This window comes from Astyanax mexicanus, chromosome 4 (genome assembly GCF_023375975.1).
Source record: "Astyanax mexicanus isolate ESR-SI-001 chromosome 4, AstMex3_surface, whole genome shotgun sequence".
Classification (NCBI taxonomy): Eukaryota; Metazoa; Chordata; class Actinopteri; order Characiformes; family Acestrorhamphidae; genus Astyanax; species Astyanax mexicanus.
Genome location: NC_064411.1, coordinates 14769015 through 14792603, shown reverse-complemented (window position 1 = coordinate 14792603; position 23589 = coordinate 14769015). Strand labels below are relative to the sequence as shown.

At 40.7% G+C, this 23589-nt stretch overlaps 2 protein-coding genes and 1 pseudogene across 4 annotated transcripts in view; 2 read left to right on the top strand and 1 right to left on the bottom strand.

Annotated features, from left to right (window-relative positions):
• The window catches only part of LOC125801484 (zinc finger protein 239-like), a 236224-nt gene that overhangs the window by 113864 nt on the left and 98771 nt on the right, over positions 1 to 23589 (top strand). The window lies entirely within an intron of this gene.
• LOC125801174 (zinc finger protein 271-like) overlaps positions 1 to 23589 on the bottom strand; it is a 166422-nt pseudogene that overhangs the window by 124652 nt on the left and 18181 nt on the right.
• LOC125801351 (uncharacterized) overlaps positions 18577 to 23589 on the top strand; it is a 56192-nt gene continuing 51179 nt past the window's right edge. For 2 of the 3 annotated variants that reach the window (XM_049477936.1, XM_049477935.1), the window contains exon 1: positions 18577 to 19193. In XM_049477936.1, the coding sequence (XP_049333893.1) occupies positions 18810 to 19193 (384 nt within the window). In that variant the 5' untranslated portion in view covers positions 18577 to 18809. Of the gene's footprint in view, positions 19194 to 20218; positions 20362 to 21407; positions 21744 to 22024; positions 22525 to 23589 lie in introns of those variants that run through there. The other variant, XR_007438677.1, reaches the window with a different exon arrangement.

Genomic DNA, 23589 nt, shown 5'->3' with positions numbered 1-23589 from the left:
ATCAGTTAATGTTTGTTTCTGGTGGAATGTAGGATTAAGGTGTTCTGTCCAAAAGATTTTAATTGCCGTGGGACAAATTTGGGATAGTTTTCTCTCCTGTGTGAATGCGCTGGTGTTTATTGAGATGACTCTGTTGAGTAAAACTGTTCCCACATTCTGAGCAGTAATATGGTTTCACTCCTGTGTGAATGCGCTGGTGATTTTTGAGAGTACCCTGTTCAGTAAAACTCTTCCCACAGTCTGAGCAGTGATACGGTTTCTCTCCTGTGTGAATGCGCTGGTGTATTTTGAAATGACTCTGTTGATTAAAACTCTTCCCACAGTATAAACAGTGATACGGTTTCTCTCCTGTGTGAATGCGCTGGTGTTTTTTGAGGCTACTCTGTTGAGTAAAACACTTCCCACAGTCTGAGCAGTAATACGGTTTCTCTCCTGTGTGAATGCGCTGATGCAGTTTGAGAGTCCCCAGTTGATTAAAACTGTTCCCACAGTCTGAGCAGTGATACGGTTTCTCTCCTGTGTGAATGCGCTGGTGTATTTTGAGATCACTCTGTTGAGTAAATCTCTTCCCACAGTCTGAGCAGTGATACGGTTTCTGTCCTGTGTGAATGCGCTGGTGGACTTTGAGATGACTCTTTGTAGTAAATCTCTTCCCACAGTCTGAGCAGTAATACGGTTTCTCTCCTGTGTGAATGCGCTGGTGTATTTTGAGATGACTCTGTTTAGTAAAACTCTTCTCACAGTCTGAGCAGTGATACGGTTTCTCTCCTGTGTGAATGCGCTGGTGATTTTTGAGATTACTCTGTTTAGTAAAACTCTTGACAAAGTGCTGATGTTTCTCCATGTCGGGACTTGGCTTCATTTGTCTGTTAAATGCAACAATTTCTGTGTGTTCTGGAGATTCTTCAGGACGGCTTCTGCTTCACCTCTTTCAGCAGTTTAACATTGCTCTTAGTTAAATATCCTGGTTGTTGGTGATGAATTTCAGGGGAATATTTTCATTTCTGGGGAAAAAAAAAAGAAAAATGCCATTGAATATTAATATAAAAGCAGGTCAATTAACTGAAGAGAACTGTCTAAATCAGTTACACTACATTGACAAAACTACTGGGACATCTTCATATTACCATAAAAGCTTCTGTACTGTACCTGGTGGTCCTCCAGCCACTAGAGGGAGGCCACATTTTGCCATTTGCAATAATCAGGCAGACACCTGCTTAGTGTCTTTATAAGGACTGCCCACAGACAGTCTTGATTCTGTTCCAGTCTCACTAGAAGCTGAGAACTTTCTTAGTTTGAAAGAAAGAAAGACAAATGTCCTTAGGTTTTATTTTAAAGCCTCCTTGGGTGTTCTCCTGGGGCTGCTTTTTGTTTTCCCTTCTTCTGGGGTATTCTTGTGTTTTCTACCTTTTGTTAGTTCTGGATAAAAGACTCAAAGTTGATCTTGAGAGGATACTCGTATTCCCATTTCCCTGAGTATCTTTATTTAAAAAGGCACACTAGGAAGGATTTCCTTGACTGTTGAAGTTTTTAAAGAAGTAAAATTACAGCTTCTGACTCAATGCAGCGCTGCACTGAGGTGTAATAGGAGGAATAGCGGTCCTCTCGTGTCTGTGCCGGAGCTCCTCTGAGCTCAAACCAGGCTCTGTAAGTTTGCCTCTTTCGAGAACTGCGAACTGCTTTCCACCCTGCAGTTCTAACCAGGGGCGTCCCTGGCCTGGGCTTCAGGGGCTTTATTCCAGAATCATTTTGCTCAGCTCAGCTATAATATTAATGATGAGACAGGCCACTGGGTTTTGTTGTTTGTGGATATATATGATGGTTATAGTCAGGTAGAATTTACATGTACAGTGGTGTGAAAAAACGTCAAACCAATTTAAATATTATTCAAAGACAACACAGGTAAACACAAAATGCTATTTTTAAATGAAGGTTTGATAAGTGCGGACCACGCCTAAAGAAGTAGAGAAAGAAGAAGGAAAAAGGGGAGGGAACTCAGGGAAATTTGGGCTGGAGTTCTGAACTGCGTGCTTGAAGAAGCGTGCAGTTATATCCCCCCGTTTTTATTTAATAAGAAGTGGAAGAGTAGAAAAAGGGGGTTGTTGGGGAGGAGTTGGGTTGCGAACTTTCGTCACGAGAGATAGTTAGTTAGGGGAGGTATTTATAGGACGGTTGATTGATACGGGGTGGAGTTAGAACGTAGAGTTCGGGCGTGGTCCTTCTCCCAAACTTTTGTTATTACATAACATCATTTTGCTAAGTGCGGACCACGCCTAAAGAAGTAGAGAAAGAAGAAGGAAAAAGGGGAGGGAACTCAGGGAAATTTGGGCTGGAGTTCTGAACTGCGTGCTTGAAGAAGCGTGCAGTTATATCCCCAAAATTGGAGCTTGTGTGGAAGCTAGTTTGGAATAAGCCTGTCTCAAATCGTCTGGTTGGGAACGGATGTATAGGTTATAAGCTTGGGAAGACCACCGGCCGGGGAGCTTGATCGTGTGCTCGGAGATTCCTTGTCTGGAGGTGTTGGATGCTGCACAATGTGAACTGAGTGGGCGGAGAATTGATCTGGTGAGTAACTACTGGGAGAAAGGATGCGACGGAGATCTGAAATTAGGGGCTGAGAAGGAGTTGTGGGAGATTTTAAGGGAAGTAAATTCTGAGCATCTGAGGAATCTAAGTAGAAGGACGGCTGAAAGGATGGTTTGTTGAGCTTGGAAGATCAGTTCGTTCACACGGGGGTTAGGTGAAGTGTAGTTTGTGAAAATGAAGGTACCGAGGTTGGGTTGCATTTGCATGCGGAGCCAAGGATCTGAATTTCTGTAACTGAAAACGAAAAAGAATAGAATTAAATTCTATCAGCGATAGAATTAAATGGACCTGAGGTGTGAACAGCTTTAGTGGTGAACTGATGCTTAATGTAGTGCCAAGTGAGACAACGGATAAAAGGCAAGATTTCTAGCGATTTGGAGCAACTTTTATTGATGTGGACTGCGGCGAGATTGATCAGAGTGGAGTAGAATAGATTTTTGACCATTCATGTCCCCAAAGGAGGGCAGCGACGAGGACCGGATATATGTCCAGAGAGCGCAGAAGAATCGCGCGGCTGCGCAGATGAAGTTCTCCGGCCAAGCAGAAGCGACCAGAGGAAGGAGCGGCATCTGTGAATAGCTTAATATCAAAAGAGCTGGAAGCTGCGTTGGCGTAGAAGAAAAACCCGTTCGATTGCAGAGGAGGCACAGCCAGAAATGGAGCTCTGACGTGCAGTATTAGTTGAGCATAACGAATGGTGGAGGGCTCGGACGAAAAAGCCAAGCGGAGGAGGCGGGAAATGAAAGAACGACCCTGGGTTCGATTTGGGTTGTGAATAAAGTGGCCGAGGGGGGAAAGACGGTGCTAGGTACGGGCGGGGAGACTTGAAAGGAGGCGGAGTCCAGAAAGATCCCAAGAAACTCGAGAGATGTGGAGGGACCAACGGAGTTCTCCGACAGCGGGGCACGGAGGCGAGTGAAAGTGCTGGTCATGGCTTCAAGACCCATCGAGAGGGGCGAGGAAGGAGGATCGATGACGAAGTTACCCAGGAGGTGGAGCACGAACTGGGGCCCGTGTTAAGCAAATCCAGCAGAGCGCCTTAGCAAAGGAGTCGAAGCTTGGGGTTACTTTTGCACCCGAAAGCAAGGTGAACTGAAAAACGGACTCTGAAAAGGCGCCAGGAGTCAGGATGGAGAGGGAGGATTTTGAAAGCCGAAACCACGTCAGCCTTAGACAGCCAGGCCCATCGCGGGATGGGGAGCTTCGTCTCGCAAACACACGTCAATGAAGTTCCAGATCCGGGGCGTCTTGGAATGTAGCAGGGTTCCAGTGTTGGAGATGAGCCGCAGCGCGAGCTGAGAGGGGGCGGCGCTGTAAATGGAGAATGAAGGTCAGGAAGCTCCAGCAAGGAGCTGAGCGGGTGCTGCAGCCCGGTGAGGAACGGCGAGAGAGGAGGCGGGGAGAGAATTGACAGAGTAAAGTAAGGAGAAAGGCTGGCTGGAAGGGACGGGTTGGAGAATAGTGTTGCCAACTGCTCAGTAAGGAAAGTAGCCATTGGCTGCAATTTGTGATTAAAAACGCCTTAAATGTTAGAAATGTTACAAATGAACTCTAACAAATGAACTACATCTGTTGCTTTTATAAATAGGCAGAGACTTCTGAAAATAACTCCATTTTAACGTAAATTACATGATTAAGTTTTTTTTTTTTTGACAGTCAGCGGCGGCTTTAGGTATGCGCAGTTCATTGCAGCGTGTTTGAGGAGCGGTGTGAGTGTGTGGTCTGACTGAGACTGCACTGTGTGTGTCGTGGGCGGGGCTCGCGGCAGCACCTGCTGCTCGCTGAGGAGAAACTGAAGAGCATGTGTGTTCATTTAAACTCTCAATAACAAACAAAAACTAAGTTGGCAAGTTGGCAACACTGTTGGAGAACAGCAGGAGGATGACTGAGAGAGGGGGCTTGAACGACTGAGGGGAAGAGGGAAACGAGAGAGATGAGGCGCTGAGGCGAAGTTGGTGCCACGCCAGGGGTGCGAGAGCTGCAGCGGCGAGGGGGTTTGGACGACTGAGGGAGGGGGTTTGGACGACTGAGGGAGGGGGAGTTGGACGACTGAGGGATGGGGAGTTGGACGACTGAGGGAGGGGGAGTTGGACGACTGAGGGAGGGGGAGTTGGACGACTGAGGGAGGGGGAGTTGGACGACTGAGGGAGGGGGAGTTGGACGACTGAGGGAGGGGGAGTTGGACGACTGAGGGGAAGAGAGACGAGAGACGAGGCGCTGAGGCAAAGTTGGTGCCGCGCCAGGGGCGCGAGAGCTGCAGCGGCGGCGAGTTGAGCAGGTGACGTCATCAGGCCGCGACGCCGGTGCGGCTCCTGTGCGCTGTTCAGATGTTCAGCGAAAAGTTCCGCTTTTGGAGCAGAACGGGGGAAAGGAACGCCATGGTCCTTCAAATCCCGCTGCAACTTGACAATGGTCCAATCGGGCATGCGAGAAGGCTGGGATTTACTAGATGAACGGCGCTCAGCTGGGGAAGGGGCCGGCGAGCTCGACCAGGGGGAGTGGGGGGGAAGAGCAGCGGGAGTGCCGAGATCTGGGGGTGCGCTGGTGAGGACGACCGACCCGGGAGGAAAAATTAGTAGAAGCCGGAGTAGAACCCGGAGTAGCAGGAATGGAGATAACTGACTTTGGGCGATGAGCCCGGCGAGGCGGAGCAGGAGCAGAGACAGGCTGGCTATGAGGGAAGAGGTCCTCGTCAGAGGCAGTAAGTGAGGTTCACGGTCGGAGGCAAGCAAGATGCGAGCAGGTAAGTGCGGCAGATTCGACTGGTGCAAACTTTCGTCACGAGAGATAGTTAGTTAGGGGAGGTATTTATAGGACGGTTGATTGATATGGGGTGGAGTTAGAACGTAGAGTTCGGGCGTGGTCCTTCTCCCAAACTTTTGTTATTACATAACATCATTTATTAAGGGAGAAAAAAAATCCAAACCTACATGGCCCTGTGTGAAAAAGTGATTACCCCTAAACCTGATAGCTGGTCGGGCCACCCTTAACAGCAACAACTGCAACCAAGCGCTTGCGAGTCTTTTACAGCACTGTGGAGGAATTTTGGTCCACTCATCTTTGCAGAATTGTTGTAATTCAGCTACACTGGAGGGTTTTCGAGCATAAACAGCCTTTTTAAGGTCATGCCACAGCATCTCAATCGGATTCAGGTCAGGACTTTGACTAGGCCACACCAAAGTCTTCATTTTGGTTTTCTTCAGCCATTCAGAGGTGGACTTGCTGGTGTGTTTTGGATCATTGTCCTGCTGCAGAACCCAAGTTCATTTCAGCTTGAGGTCACAAACAGATGGTCAGACATTCTCCTTCAGGATCTTTTGGTAGACAGCAGAATTCATAGTTCCATTTATCACAGCAGATCTTCCAGGCCCTGGTGCCGCAAAACCGGTTCACAGAATATTTTCTGCTTGCAACTAGCAAACATTAACTATTGGTAATATAATGCTTGCAGCTAGCTGACATTAGCTACCTGTTATAAAGTGCTTGCAACTTTAGCTAGCTTTCTGAAATTAGCTACAGATTTAAAAAATGTTGATACCTTTAGCTAGCTAGCTAACACAAGCTACTACTTTAGCATTAGCCACTTGCAATTTTAGCTAACATTTGCTACCCGGATAAACAAATCACTGATAACTTTAGCTTGTCAGCTAAATAACTGGTTGTAAATAAAAATTAAATGTTATTTTACTCTAGGATATTTTGGTAGCATCACATAGCTGAAATCAGGTTCTTGTTTGAATTGTTTGTAATGTCTTGTTTTAAGCGAGTGTTCTTAAGAAATACAATTGAACCCCTGTACTTTATGATAATATTCTGATCCAGAACACATAATTCTTTAATACAAGTAGAATTATAAATAAAAATATATTTATTTTAGCCACTGACAGCATGATTTATACTAGAACAATAAACAAAACCAGTGGATTTTAGAGGTTTGACTGTAATATCTGTACTAAAACAAGTGTTGCTGGGTAATACAGTTTTGCGTTTATCGATATACTCTATACCCCTAACATAAAAGATGCTGCCAGTAAATTAAACAATGAATTTCTTCATTACACTACTTTTATTAAGCATTTCTTCATATTAGAGATGGGACCGATCCGATACAATATCGGTATGGGGGCCGATATTGACGTAATTCGGCAGCTGCATTCCGGTGTTGTAAAGGTATTATAACTACAGACTGGAGTAAACTATAGTCATAATCCACATACACATATAATATAAAACCACAGGATCTACAAATACTAAGCAGCACAAACACACCTATTTGTTATTAGAAAACTATCATTAATTTAGTTCGGAAATACAGTTAGCATTGCCAGTTAGCCGTTAGCCATCTCTATGAAGATCTGCAGTCTGTTAGCCTAGCTAGCAAATACATTCCGGCATTGTGAATGTAATAAATAACTATACTGAGTGAACTACAGCCATAATTCACATCTAATATCAAACCACAGATCCTACCAACCCTAACCAGCAGTAAGAAATTAATCAGTTATTAAAAACAGTGATTAATTCAGCTCGGAAATACAGTTAGCACCGCCGGTTAGCCGTTTTTTACTGGAGCGGCTACTGCAGTTAAGACAGAGCTGAATAAATAAATAAAATATTTCTCATTAAATAATAATAATTAATAATAATTAATAATAATAATAATAATAATAATAATAATAATAATAGGATTATCTGATATTCTGCTGGCACAGCTACAGACAGTGGAGGGAAAACTGAGCCTCGTGTTAGTTTCACTTAACTTCTAACAGAGAAGAGAGAAATAAGCTCATAAACTCTTAACTATTACCTAAATCAGTGAATTATCTACAAAAACAATTTTTAATCTGTCTTATACTCGAATTAATAGCAGTATTTTTAACTTTAAACATGTTTTTAACCACTATTTATTCATAAAACACGGAGCTCAGCACCTACCCGCAGCACAGAAACACACAGACCGCTGCTGAGGTACGGTGGCTCAGAAAGACCAAACGTAGCGTAACTGCAGTTCACCACTAAACAGCAGGGGCCGCCAAAACTTCATTTAACAGCATTAAAGTGCCTCATTTTATAAAGTTAATCTAAAACAAAGTTATTTTATTACTCTGTTACACTTACAACAGTAATAAACGCTGTAAAATTATTAAGTTATGCTTTAATTAATTTTTAGAAGAAGTTTAGACATTATTAACCATTAAAATGCATTAAACAAATGGCTAATTAAATTATATTAATATAGTTACAGTAGAACTTTATTACTGTGCTACATTTGCTTCAGTAGTAAATATTATAGCCAAATAACAGATTATTATATTCTGTTTATTCACAGTTTTTTCCATTCTGATAAATTATATGATTTTGATGTATTTTAGCAATGTCAAGTCTCTCAAAGTGTCATGTGTTATTATTATTATATTATTATTATTATTAAATGTATCAGTTAAGGGGCTGTTTAATAAAACAGTGTAGCTAAAATTATTTTTTAATTATGTTTATTATTACAGTAAAATAGGGAGTTTTCGGTTAAATCAGTAAGCTAATCAACATGATTATAAAAACACTAGTGGCAGAGTCTTACCTGACTCTTACCTCACTAATATAATTTCCAAAAACAATTATTTCTTTTTAAATGTAATATTTAACAGGCAGACTTTTATTTTGATAGAAAAGTCAGAGCTGCTGCTGCTGCACCAGACATAGACCCCTGAAGCCGTGCATCATTCTGTAATGCTCGTACGGCTTTACGGTGTCTAAGCGTTTTTTCCCTATGAGAAAAATGAATGGGTTTTTTAAAAAAAACGCCTCCGTCACATTCTGTGCTAAATAAATCTGTTCAGAACCCTGTACTGTTATTCTGTGTACATTTTACTCCTGAACATCACTGGATCCTCTGAATTTCGAGATCGTTTAAGGGGCGTAATGAGAAAAATGCTAACTTTAAGCTAATGCTACAGCGGAGTGAACTGACCTCCCGGCGCCGCTGCAGAGATTAGCAGGGACTGTTTTCGGCGCAACACCAAAGAACTCCGGCTTTAAGTTGGGAGAATTTTACACACAGTTGAGCCCAATAATGAACTAACTGCACTTACTGAGGAGAGCTGAGAGTGTCACAGCATTAAATCACTAAAACAGGTCAGTGATACTCCAGAACCAGCTGTAACACGTTTAACATTTACCCTCTTTATTATGCAGTGAAATAAATGGGTGTTTCTGGTTGGTTGTTGCCTCAGTGAGGGCAGGTAGTTGATTAGTTAGTTGTTAGTTGAGTCAGGTGTTGTAATTAGTATAAACTAAGGATCGTAATTAAATACTAAACCTGCAGGGAAGCGTTGATCCTGAACTGAGAGCCACTTACGGTTATTATCTTCTTTTTAAAGCTCTAACACAGACTACACTGCTCAACATCACACTGCTCAACATTACTGAAAGAGTTTTCACCTGTTTAAATGCTTTAATGATCCTCTGTGAAGAAGCATAATAATCCAAAAATCTTTTCCATACCTTCTGTAGTTCAGCTAATCCTGCTCTTCCTCCGGTGCTCCGAGAGAACTGCAGATCCCGGAAGCTCAGCCTCATCCGGGTTATGTAGAGCCCCGCCCCCTCCCCCGCTAGATCACATTATACCCCATCACCGCTAGAGGGAGCCCGCGAGGGAGTCCTCAATGCATGGAGCTGAATGGAGCTAAACAGCTAAAACTCTCATTTAAAACACTGTAGAACTACTTCTCTGGAGTTTTCCTTTAATTTTACAAAGTAGAACGAAGTATTTCACTAAAATAGGATGAAAACGTACCTCTATCTACTAGCATTACTGCTACTGATGCTGGAGTTACACACAGAGCTTGTTTAAAATGATTAAAACTGCAGTTTATAAGCTTTAATAATTATCTCTGCAGTGATGAAACAGTTATAGTTGTTCTGTTTTTGGGAAATTAATACAATTTTCATTCTATTAAGGATCAACCATTTTTTTATGTTTTTTTTTACACTATTAATGTCTTATACTTTTTAGAATAAAAATGTTTGGTTTTATACATTTCAGACTTTGTTGAGTGGTTTGAGATTCAGAGCAGATTCTGAACGGAGTTTTTTTCCTCTATAGAGAGTCTCTGATTGCTCCTTACTCCTGTACAACTCCAACAAATAGCACTTACTAATAATTACTATGGAAAGGTCAGTGTTGTTGTTAGAGTACCTATTGTGACTTTGATTCCAGTAGAATTTTTTTTTTAAATCAAAATTTCATTTACATTTTCGTTGCATTTACCTTTTTGATGTCCTGCAGATTTTAACAAAAGCAGATCTTTTGCCTAATTTTAACTCGCTTGATGAATATTCTACAAACTTCAATAAATGTGCCTGTGAATTTAGACACTGATCATGTTTAACAGCCTCTGCTCAACATTGATAACAGGTGAAAGACATTTAAGAACCTATAAATGTGACAGAGTGTCTCCAATTGTATTAGACTTTCTTACACATCATCATCCTATGCTCTATTAGGCACCATCGTGCCAGTTGGTGCTTGAACCTGCTTATTGCCGCTTGCAGCTATATTTAGTTTTAAAACTTATGTTTGCATATGAATATCAAGTGTGAAGTACCCTTCTATACAGAAATCAGGATGGTCCATTGTGATGTCAGAGAGTGATTTTACAGGGAGGAGCTGTGAATGACCTCAATTTACATTTACATTTACATTTACATTTTTGGTATTTAGCAGACGCCCTTATCCAGAGCGACTTACAACAGTGCTTCAAAGTTACTTAAGTTATCCAAAGCTAGTTTGTAGACTAGGATCAAGAGATACATAGAACTTAATCATGTTTAGAACCCTAGGAACCTCTTTTTTTTTTTTTTTAGTTTAGGAACTCTTTAAAAAGATGTGTCTTCAGTCGACATTTGAAGACGGCGAGTGACTCTGCTATTCTGACATCCAGTGGAAGTTCATTCCACCACCTTGGTGCCAGCACAGAGAAGAGTCTGGATGTCTGTTTTCTGTGTGTTTTGAGTGATGGAGGTTCGAGCCGAGCCGTACTGGAAGCTCTAAGAGCTCTTGGTGCAGATCTGGCTTTGACCATCGCCATCAAGTATGAAGGAGCTGGTCCGTTTTTTGCCTTGTAGGCCAGCGTCAGGGTTTTGAATCGGATGCAGGTGGCAACAGGAAGCCAGTGGAGGGAACGCAGCAAAGGAGTCACATGACTGAATTTCGGAAGATTGAAGACGAGTCGTGCTGCAGCATTCTGAATTAATTGTAGTGGTTTGGTGGCTCTCAGTGGAAGACCAGCCAGTAGAGAGTTGCAGTAGTCAAGTCTTGAGATGACAAGAGACTGCACAAGCACCTGAGTGGCTTCCTGAGACAGAAACGGTCGAATTTATGGAAAGCTTTCAGAATACATAAATAGAAAGACTTCAGAGCAACAAACAAGATCTGCTGCAGTACGATCTCCTTTTCAAGAACCTGCAGGACATCAAGAAGGTAAATGTAAAGAAAATGTAACCATAATATTTTAAATGAAATTTAGATAAAAATAAATTTCTACCGGAATCAATGTCACAATTGGTACTCTAACAACGGCACTGACCTTTCCATAGTAATTAGTAAGTGCAATTTTTTTTTGTTATTTGAATAGACACTATCAACCAAACACATTTTGCTGAAAAATCTGTGCACAAATTTGGACTACAGAATTATGCATGACTGTAGTAGTCTATGTGTAATGAAAGCCAGGTGTAATTCTCCCTCCAGTACTGGTCTGTCAAGCAGTTGAACTGTATTCTCTGGAGTGATTGTTCTCCATCCAATACATGACCTCACTAATTCTCTTGGTGCTGAATAAACTCATATCCTATTAGCAATGCTCCAAAATCCAGTAGAAAGCCTTCTATGCACAGTAGGAACTTTATTCTATTAAAAGCATGATAAGCTTCAGTTAATACTCCTGATTTTAGAAGAATGGACAGCTGTGCCAATACTTTATCAGCCTCATTTGGTACTTTGTAAAAATGCATGGGCTTTGTATTGGTCATTTGACTCTTTCCATTAATTTCATTAGTCATTAGTAATTAATATGTGGTATTTGTTGGGGCAGTTTGAAGTGACTCTAACAACTACAATACATGTTGCTGGTAAACCTGTTGACATCTCTTATAGAGTGCCACTCTAACTGTAGCCATCTTACCTAAATTTAAATGTAAGTGCAAACAAGTTGGGGCATCACTAGAAGTTTACCATCAACAGTGAGGACCAAATCCATCTGGTATAATTTTAGCATTTATTACATACAGTGTTTAAAAGGTTGTATCAATTTGGTGTAAATTTGTGAACAGTGTTAACTTACATGGTAAATTTTGTCAGTACAAAATTGTTTGAATACCCATGGTGACCATCACAAAGTGAAGCATTGATTATTTAATACAAGGAGTAAGTGCTTCTCTTTGGGGTGGTCGAAATGGTACTATTGATCAATTAAGTGAAAGCTCACCTTATTCAGTTCATTATCAGTAATCGAAGTTTATTATTCAATTTTAACTTAAATATGGACTACTTAATTTCATAATAATATATACCAATATAACTAGCCAAATTAAGAATCACTTGTTAACATACGGTTTCTTGGTGTAAAACAGTCTTACATATTGAAAGAATCCTGAAGATTTCTTAGTTCTAATGGATCTTTTGTTAAATTGTTAAAAAGAAATGTCACAATTTCTACTTTAACCATAGTTCTGACCTTTGAGTAAAATTTGGTAAGTTCTATTTGTTGGGGTAGTTTTATGTGGCTCAAGCAACCAGATGTGTTTGTCTTATATTTCTACACAGAACCAGATATAATCTGGCCCAAATAGTCTCAACATCAGTAACTTCTTCCTTTAATATGTACAAAACTTTCTGTAAAAATTGGCTAATATTTTGTAGTAGAATGAGAATGCTTGCTGGACTCATTTTGAAAAAGTAAAAAAAAAAGTTTTTATCATTCTATAAACAAATAAACTCTTCAACAAATCTTATTTATTTTACAATTAATTATTTTAAAACTGAAATTTGCATATGAAGTTTCAAATGCTTTTACAAGTGTGAAGTACCCTTCTATACAGAAATCAGGATGGTCCATTGTGATGTCAGAGAGTGATTTTACAGGGAGGAGCTGTGAATGACCTCAATTTATGGAAAGCTTTCAGAATACATAAATAGAAAGACTTTAGACAAGGTGAGCAACAAACAAGATCTGCTGCAGTACGATCTCCTTTTCAAGAACCTGCAGGAAATCAAGAAGGTAAATGCTAAGAAAATATAACCATAAATAGATATTATACATAGGGCACCTATACCATATTATTATTCCGTCTAGTAGCCCTCATTAAACTAATAGTAGTTTGAATAATATGATTTATCCTATGGTTAGGAACTTATTATGTGTTCACAAAAGTGTCTTTGTTCAGCAAAGTGTTTTTCTGCAACTTAAAGAAGACCTATAATTCACATGTTGACCAAACTACTGTTAGGTTGTTCAGGGCGACTAGGCGATGTATATATACGTATATATATATATATATATATATATATATATATATATATATATATATATATATATATATATAAATGGGTTATAACTATATATCTCGCCCGAAGTACGTCCCATGGTTACCAAAATTTTATACTTGTTTAATATTGTTACCGCGCAAGAGTGAACGTGAAGTCAGAGAGCAGAAGAAGAATTAGCGAGGCACAGCTAACAGCGCTCTGTTATTCCTTAAAAAACAAGAGTAAGCTAAAGGGCTTAATCCACTTTCTTTCCAGAAATCGGCACATTTTTGGTTAGAGGACACAATGAGGCACCAGCAGTGCCCTATTTGCCACGTCACATACTCGAATCTTCCTAAGCATCTGACGGGATTCCACAACGTGGCGAATCCCAAAGAGAAGGCCCTGCTCCTGAGCCTCTCCAGCGGACGGTAATTACTACTTATAAAACATAACAGAATAGCAACTTTTATACTTAATACTCGACTACTTGTAAAAATGTTATTTATACATATTTTTATACGGAATTGCATAAACTAAAATATATTATTAATATTTAGCGTAAAGGGGTTGTTCCGATGTGAAGAGCCTCAATGCGGGAAAACGGTTAAAAGGCTCGACAGGCATTACGCAGAATGCCACTTTGATAAAACGGTATGTGAAACAAATTGTTCGCTTTTTATTTCAAGATTTTTGTAATACGTTAGTAATGATACTTATAAGCTAATGTCTTTTTATGTGTTTACATGTTTTATAGCCCGATGAAGCTAAGAGCATCGTCACAAGGTGCAAAAAACAATACATCCTGGAGCAGCTAGGAAAACTGAGGGCAACCCATCCCCAGGTGCTGATGGTCAGCGTGCTGGATTTGGGCGGCAGGCAGACCACCCAGGATGACCGATGGACCCAACCACCCCCCGACGCACCAGCAGCGGCGGACCCAGCCTGCAGCCAGGGACCTCGGCGAACTTCCAGTCCGAAATCGGAAGTCCTGGGGAGGTCCATAGACATCCCACCCGACACTGAAACACCTGAAATGTCCACAAATGTCAAACCAGAGCCAGCGCCGGCAGAGACCACCCAGGACCTCACACCCAACTGCTCAAAAAACAGACTGCCAGCGGCTTCTGAGAGAAAATCAGGAGCTCAAGGCACGTCTGGGTTTGGGGAAGGGAGAATGCCCCAGGCAGGACTGCCAGCATAAAAGCCAGGAGCTCTCCAGGATAGCGCAGCTCTACATGGCAAGCCCCCAGAAGAAGCTCCGAAATAAATTTTCCAGAAAGGATGATTTTGAAACAGAGCATGCCCCAAAATATGGTACGTGCATCTATTATCATTTTTCATATTAAAGGCAAAAATGTTTTCCAATTTTAACTATTTTATTCATGTAAAAATTATGTTCTACAGAACAAGTCCTACAAGACTTTTTTGTCTTCTGTGTTGGGGCCAATCCTTCAAGCAAAGTGAAAGACAACTGCAAAACCTGCCGGAGCCACGTCCGCAGGTTTCTTTTGTATGCAGGAGAGGGCAAGCTCCTGAAGGGGGACTTTTCCTTTTTAGCCAACTCAACGAATATTGCAGAGTAAGTATTAAAAATTATACTTATCTTTAATTAGCGTAAGTTATACTTACCATTAATTTGTTATCCAACTGTGGAGTTAAATTAACACTTTGTTTGTGTTTGTATTTTGTTCTATGTTCTATTGTTTACAGGTGGGTGGAGGTTCTGAAAACAGACAGAATGAAACCCACGACCATAAGAATTAATCTAGTAAACATCCACAAGTTCTTCAAATTCCTAAACAACCTGCCTGCAACCCAAACAAAACTCAGCGTGAGGGACTTCCAAAGAATCCATGCACAGATAAAGGCGCGCCTGAAGGATCTACAGAAGGACGTCACTGTACATAGCGGAGGAAGGCAGTTGAGACAAAGGACACAAATTCATTAAGTTATCTAAAATACTTCTCTGTATTAAAGGTCCGTTACTTGCAAGATCTGGCCGTTAGCGCCTGGTCGTCAAGACCAGCCGATTGTTAGTCAAACTGTATGTGTAAGAAAGAAATGAACTCCTTGTGAGTGGAAGTCGTTCCCAGAGCTCTGTTTTAATAAAGTGTTAATTGCTGAAGATGAAGTATCCTGTCTCTCTATAACTTATCTCTACTTCAGGATTCCATCAAAGAAGTTCGTTTTGAGTCTGTTTATTAAAGTTAGAGGGTGTTTGCTTTGTTTCAGTGATTTAGGTCAGTGGTAATTGGTTATGTTTTGGATTTTAGCTGTTTTTTGGGAGGGAAAGGGCGAATATTGGCGATTTCCGTGTGTTTAGATGATAGTTAGAACTGTATTTAAATATATTTTTAGCCAATGAGGGTGAAAAGAACGTACAGGGTCGAGGAAAGCGGTAATAACGTCCAGGTCGGACAGTGCTGCGATGATAACTAAGTAATCCAGCTACATTTAAGTAATATTTTCACCTTCATTACTAATTTTTGAAATTTTAAGTTTTTTATTATTTTTTTGCCCAGTGTGTGGGGAGACATATCCGACAGCACAGTCCAACCCAGCCCGCCCTGGGGTCACAGTCACAGCCAAGCCCAGTGTACTAGAGCTTAGATTGGGCCCAAAAAATCAGACCCGACCCTGCCTGAGCTTGTGCACGTTCTGCCCGAGCCCGACCCGACCCGACCCTTAAACTGCCTGTTTTCGGGCTGTTCGAATGAGCGAAATCTGTTCATAATGATGGTAATTATTAACACCGAAACACTGAAGGAGCATAAACCTAGTATTTAATAAAAAATGTTTTTTAAGAACAGCTGGCTTGTGCGGCCAGAGCTGTGTGATTATAACATTTTAACTGGGGCACCTTTCTTTAAACAGTTTAACTTGTAAATTACGGGGTTATAATAGTTTTGAACAATTTACTATAGTTAAATTTTATTTTGTTTTCACTTTTTCTCTTCAAATTCAGTTAGTTTTAAGTCTTATTTGGAGTGGGTTTGCTAGGAATGCTGTGGGAAATCTCTTGGGACACTGTAGCGCTTAGATTCTCTGCCCAAACCCGACCCGAAGCCCGATCCAAACTCGAGTCAGGTTCGGGCAGAGAATCTAAGCTCTACAGTGTCCCAGCCGCAGGAGGAGGGGGAGACCTGCTGTAACCCTCGCTGTGCACGGGAAATTCTTCAATTGAAAGAGGAACTTCGGGCTGCTCGTGAAGGAAAAAGAAACAGGAAAACGTCTCTACAGTAGTCTTCCATATCCCGCGTTTTTTAATTTTGGTACTGAATGGCCAAGCAGTTGGTGGCTGCAGTGAGTGTTTCTCCTTCTCCACACCACCATAAACTGGCTGTTTTCGGCTGTTTGAATAAGCGAAATCTGTTCAGAATAATGTAATGAACACTGCAACACTGAAAGAGTGTTGCAGTTAATAAAAATGTGTAAGAACAGCTAAACACAGCGCTACTCGTCAAACGCGGACAAGTGGAGAAGCTCCCAGATCTGCATGATTATAACATTCTAACTGGTGATTATTTTAAACAGTTTGTTTTGTTACTTAAGGTTATAATAGTTTTGAATGCTTCATTATAGTTTAATTTTATTTTATTTTCACCTTTTCTCATCCAATTCAGTTAGTTTTAGTTGGTTTTTAGAGTGAACTCTACAGGTTTCCCCAATTTTCACCAAAATGATCAACTACCATCAACACCACCTGCTCTTCAACTGCTGGAGTGGAAATAGCGCTTATAAATAAATTAACAAACACAAAAACTAAGGGTGTTTTCAATTTCAGGTCATTGTAGTTAGTTTTATAAACTCTCAATTCAGTTCCATTAAGTTACTTTTTTCTTTTAATTACTGTTTTTATTAGTTTTAGTAAACGAAAATGTTTTTTTACTTTCAGTTTGTTATTTCATTTGTTTTTTGTTAATGATAATACTTGGATATTTGGTTATTTTGTGATTATCATGCCAGAGCTTTATATAAAATAAATATAGCATTAAAAATAGGTGCCTGTGTCACAGACTATTTCCTGGTGCCCGAGGAATGTGGTGGGAAATCTTGGGTCGGGTCGGGTCCGGGCAGATAAACTGTTTTTTTTTTTTTTCCCAATTTGGTTATCCAATTGACCCACCCCTTTTTGTGCATCCCCATCACCGGTGGCACCTGTGACTCTTGGAGGATGTGGATGAGCAGACGCCTCCTCCGACGTGTGTGAGGTCAGTCAGCCCTTTTTTTTCAGCTGCTGCTGATGAATCATTGCCTGAGCAGCTAGCACGCTCGGAGGAAAGCACAGTGGCTAGGGTCCGATTCATCCGCTCACAGACGCCTCGTGCCGCCCGGCGCCACCTTAAAACGTGATAGGGAGAGAGCGCTATCTACCCACCCGGAGGGAGCAGGGCCAATTTTGCTCCCTCTGAGCGCCGGCAGCTGATGGTAAAGCTGCATGAAAGGGGGTACGAACCTGTGACCTCCCGCTCATAGTGGCAGCGCATTAGACCGCTGGACCACTCGGCGCCCTGGGCAGGTAATCTAAGCTCTAATATTAATATATATCGAAACCGTACCGATACCGTGGCCCAAAAAACGCTCTAATGAAGTGTCAACCGGTGGATTAAATGTAATGTGGTGCCCATGTACAACTTCCGGCGCCGACGCGAGTGGCTGCCTGTTCCAGTAACTCCGTCTCCTTTGTGTGTTTTTTTCAAGTTTTTTACGTTTATTTATCGTCTCTGTGCTACTACACACATCTAGTGTGCGTCTTATTTATATCCTAAGGATATGTTTATCGTAAGCATGCGGGGCAGCGAGGAATATCAGGTTTATTCCCGTGAAGAACTGCTGGCTCTATGACCCGCGGGACGTGGGGGCATTGTCCACACAATACCGGTGGAACTGAGAAGGAAATACCGCGGTTGCAGGGCCGGAGCTAAGCTAAAGGCTAAGCTAACGGCTAAGTGGACGGAGAAGCGCTGGAGGTACAAACCCTCAGTTCCGTCGGTGGTTATGGGGAATGTAAACTCACTGACCAACAAAACCGACGAGGTAGCCTGTCTGGTGAAGAATCAGAAGCTCTACAGGGAGTGTAGCGTGCTGTGTTTCACCGAGACCTGGCTCACCCCCGACACGCCGGATGCTAACGTGGAGCTACCCAGCTTCTCTACAGTGAGAGCGGACAGGGACCCGGCGCTATGCGGCAAGCGGAAAGGTGGGGGGATCGCGCTCTTCATTAACAACAGATGGTGCAACCCTGGACATGTAAACGTGAAGGAGGTGATCTGCTGTCAGGATATTGAACTTTTAGCGGTGAGTCTCCGACCTTATTACATGCTGCGGGAGCTTTCTCACGCGATCCTCGTCTGTGTTTACATTCAGCCGAGAGCGGACGTGCAGGCGGCGTGTGATGTCATCCACTCCACCGTCGCAGCGCTGCAGACCCAGTACCCTGACGCCTTCTATCTGAAGGCGTTCAAAGATGGAAATCTGGTAGAGCTAAAGCGCGTACAGAGGGAACTCAAGGTACGTCTTAAAGAGGCCAAGGAGTCTTACAGGAAAAAGGTGGAAAGAAAGCTGCAAGATAACAACATGAAGGAGGTCTGGGGTGCTATGAAAACCATCACTGGGTGCAAGAACAACAACGGCAATCCAGTAGATGGGGTGTGGACAGAGCAAACCAGTTTAACAACTTTTACAACAGGTTTGAATGTCCTCCTGCTGCCCCCTCCTCCTACCCTCCTGCATCATCACCATCATCTCCACCACCATCACCTCCAACTCCACCATCACCCTCACCTCCATCTTCATCACCACCACCACTCTCTCCTCCATCATCATCTTCATCAGCACCATCCTCCTCACTTCCTCCATCTTCATCTTCATCACCACTACCATCACCCCCACCTCCACCATCTTCATCAGCACCAACACCACCCTCACCTCCACCATCTTCATCATCAACACTATCAGCTGGCAGACAAATCAGCTCCACCAGTCCACCAAACTTTACTGCAGACGAAGTAAGGAGACAGCTGAGGAGACTTCACCCCAGGAAGGCAGCTGGCCCGGACAGAGTGTCCCCCAGAAAGTGGTAACACTTACTAATGCTAGCTAGTAAGCCAACATAGGTTAGCTAAATTAGCCTTAATGCTGGATTTTAAACTATATTAAGTTGTAAATTTGTGTTAGCTAGCTAGTTCTCCAAATAAGATAGCCAGCTAGTGTAACTTTAGCTCGACTTCATTGTTTAGTCAGGAAATGGCGCCAAAACAGGGACGTAGCTGGTATTAGCAGCCTGTTTTTAATAATGTTAGCTCAACATTAACTAGCTGGCTAAATTTGGTGCATGACTAGCTAACCTAGGTTAACTAACTAGCTTAGCTAACTGCCTGGGTAAACTATGGAAGCCCATTCCTGCCACCTAAAAAAAATAAATAATAATAATTTTACTATTAAGTTAACTGCTATCTCAATATTTTGAGATACTAAGTCATTATTTTGGTATACTATCTCAATATTTCGAGATACTATCTCATTATTTTGAGATAGTATGTCATTATTTTTAGATACTATTTCAATATTCTGAGATATTGAGAAATATTGGTGCTTTTAGAAGAATCATACAATATCAAAATAAGCCTCCGGAGAGATTAGATTAATTTAATAACACACTGGACTTTATTTTAGTGTGTTAAAGAGAGTGGCAGTGGCTCCGACTATTCTGTATGGTATGTATGTGTATAATTGAGCAGAACAGCGATGTGGAACTCAATTAGTCAACTCCTTACTGTTACAGCAGAAAACAGTTCACAAAATGATGACGTAGTATCTCAAAATAATGACTTACTATCTCACAATAATGACTTAGTATGTCAAAATAATGAGAGCAGTTTACTTAATAATAATTAAAAAAATGTGCTGGATTATTTTTACTTTTTTAGGCGGCGGGAACATGCTTCCATAGTTTACTCAATAGTTTAATCAAATTAAAAAATGCATAGATAACCCAGTTAGTTAGCTATCTGTGAGAGTAGAGTGGCGTGCTGGAGATAGAGAGTTAAGGCACTATATTTTTAAGATTTCTCATGTTTAATTTCTTCTCAAATTTGTTTTCAGAACCAAGAAACTGCAACAAGTTTTTTTTTCAAGTTCTTGCCACCATCTACAGGGATGAGAGAGAATATTCAAGGAAGATCTATGATGTTGGCAACACTGAGCATCTTATTGAAACAGCATCGGCAGAACAACTTGGATATGTTGTTGTGAGAATTCTGAAATTCAACCCACAATTTTTTTTGTGTTTTTTTTAGAAAGTACATTTAGTAGATGCTGATTTTCTTTGTGCAGCATACTCAAGTTTCACAAGAGCATGAAAAACTGAGGTCCATTTTGGAAAAGAAAGCACCAGAGACACTTGATGAACTCAAAACCAAAGGCACTGTGACAGAAAAAGCAAGAATAAAGCTTGTTAAAGTGTGCGGATCTGACCTGGTGGAGAAGCATGGATTGTGAGTAAAACAAACCACCTTTTTAACATATTCAAGAAAAGTAAAAAAAAAAAAAATACAGCAAATTATAGTGGCTTGTATAACACTGTTAAAGTACAGCAGAGTAAATGCTTTATATTTAAGTTTTGAGTTGGTTTTGTTGTTCTTCTATTAATTAGTTATCCAACAAGTACTGAAAAAGTGGCTCTAGCAAAGAACATCATCGCTGTCTTCCCTGAGAGTCCAGGTGGATGGAAACGGGGAAGGATTTGTAAGCACATGCTTTGGTTCTCAGTTGTAGATTGTACAAAAACATATTGATTGTTTTTAAAATTGGGCATGATTCTTGCTCATGCATGTTATGTTATTTATGTTGTGGTTAGCTTATGTAAGGATAAGCATCTGCTCAAATTTAAATAATAATAAAACTGCTCTTCAGATATTTTTTTTCATGTCAATTAGTGTATTTGTGTACATAAGCTAAATCTGAAAACTAGAGATTGAAACAAAAAAAATTTAAATCCTTAAGACTAACAAACGCAACAGTGTCCCTAGCATCTTTTGTAAATGCCATTTTTTTTATTTCTTAATTTGGTACTGCAGTTAAATGCCAAAAGTAAAAAGTGAAGTGGCATCTAATTAATTGTATTTTTTATGTGATTTGTTTGGTACATTTGTCTTAGCTTTAGTACAACATTTAAAAATATATAGTTTTTTTCCAGAGATGTATGTTATTCTTATTTATTAACAACATTATCTTACCAATAGCTGCTCTTACTGTTTTTTCTGTTATGCTTTTGACTTTTTTTTTATGCCAGGAGCACTTTTATGATCCAGATTCTCATTCTGGATTTTTGTAAATGAGACTGCGCAACATTCGTCGAAAGCTAGAAGATGGTCAGCGGCGTTATAGGTCACACAAACGACGCTGTGAAGATGGTCCTAATCCGGACAAGGAGGAGGAAGATGGTAGTGGGACAAGTGAGTGGATCAACTTGATGAAAAGGCTCAGGCCTTCTACAGACAACATTTCATCGATCAAAGCAGCAATGCAGAAAACCTTCACCTGGCGCAGATCATGGATAGCCAAACATTCCCCCTCCCTGTCTGAAATCTTTGAGGAATACCTACGCTTCTTGGATATGCCAACTCTGGTAGGTACATTACATTTTGCTTCTTCATTAGGGCTCACTGTCAGTTTTATGCCATGTGTAATGTAAATAACTTGATAATATTGTTAAGGGTTATTATATAACACCGTTTAGCTGAAAAACATGTGCACTCATGGAGGTGATATGAATTTCTCAGTCAGTTAATTTATGATAAAAGTGAAAAAAGGTCTGTGGCCTGTTTGGAACTCAGTTTGGCAATTTGGGTGTTATAGCTGGTATTATGTACCTAAATTAAAATGTCTCATTTTTTTGTTTCTTAAAAGCTTGATACAGAGTTTGGTAAAATGTTTGAGGGAAAAGGAGATTTGTTCTTAAGAAGATGGGAGGCTACCATCATTCCCAAGTTGAAGGCAATTGCCATCATGGAGACAGGTGATCTTGCATCTCTTAAGGACATGGAAAACCAGAATGAAGGTATATATTTTCAAATATAACTCTCATTAGATTTCACATATAATGCTACAGCCTCTGTGTAATCTTATTTTATTTGTGTCTGTGTCTCATTTTCAGATGAGAAGTGTTACACTATGCTTGTAGTCCTTACACATCTTCTGCCACCAGTCGCAATGAGTCGATGTTGAGTGAAGTTTGCATTAACATTCCTTGTTGATTTTGTTCCAGTAAGTCCATCTATCGATTTGTCTGTCTATCTAGAATAATTTTATTATAAGATACATTTTGCCTTTTTTAGTAAACAAATAAATCATAAAGGACATTGAAGGTGGCTGATTTAGTTTAATCAAGTGTGAAAGTATGTAATTGTGTACATGCTTATTAACTGGAGTAACATAAAATTTAGAAACTGTTAAATCGGTCGTTTGTATTTTTAGTAAGTGTTTGCAGTAACAACTGATTAAACTCAAATTTTGGTTTCTTTTGTTTGGTTACATTTTAGGCTGGAAGCAGCATTGCTTCTCTTTGTGATGTCTGTCCTTCACAGACCCACCAGCCCCAGCTAATCTGTGTTGGAAATCTGAGGGCTGCCGCAAAGCAACATGTCATCATTGGAAAGAGTGACCGAATCACTGTTCCCCTTGAAGAAGGACTGACATCTGCTGTGGACAAGCTATTTAAGCTCTACTGGGTGTGTAACCTGGCCTATCCATGTCAGCTAAGCTCCATGTTCTGCTTCTTTGAACACATCTATGACATGCCTCTCTCAACTAGCCGGAAAGCTAAGGTACTGAAGCTCATTTCGAAGGTTAAAGCATCACAATTCACAGCATAATGTACACTTGTCCAGAATGTCGACAGTCACAATTCACAGAAGTAAAGAAGCTAATTTGGCATCTTCGTGAAATACATGCATTGTCAAAGGGACTGAACTTCATTCTTATTTGCAGCCAGGATGGTTGTCCAAGGACTTACCACAACATCAAATCATTTACTAAGCATCTTTACAGAGATCACCAGTTAACATGTACCACCGTGCACTATTTGTTACTTCACATACTGTACTTGGCCTAACATATAGAACAGGTGGTGTGCTGCCACTTAAAACCAAACACTGTGGAGAATGTTTGTTTGGTGAGATAATTCACATCATACCACGGGCTGATGCTGAGTCCTTTTTGATGTTTATCTGCATTCTTTCAATTGAGTACTTTGATGAGCATTTTTATGCATATGTCAAGCGAACTAATGACTATGAAATGATCAGCTTAGATGATGCTTCAGATGTTAGGCCTCTTGATGTACTAGCCATTTACAACACAGACAAGCTGTACTTGAATCCAAGATCCAAATTGTTTAGCCTCACGTTTTGTAGTTCTGTTTTTATAAAAAGGGAATTTTATTTCTGTACTGATGTTCAATGTTAAATTCATCA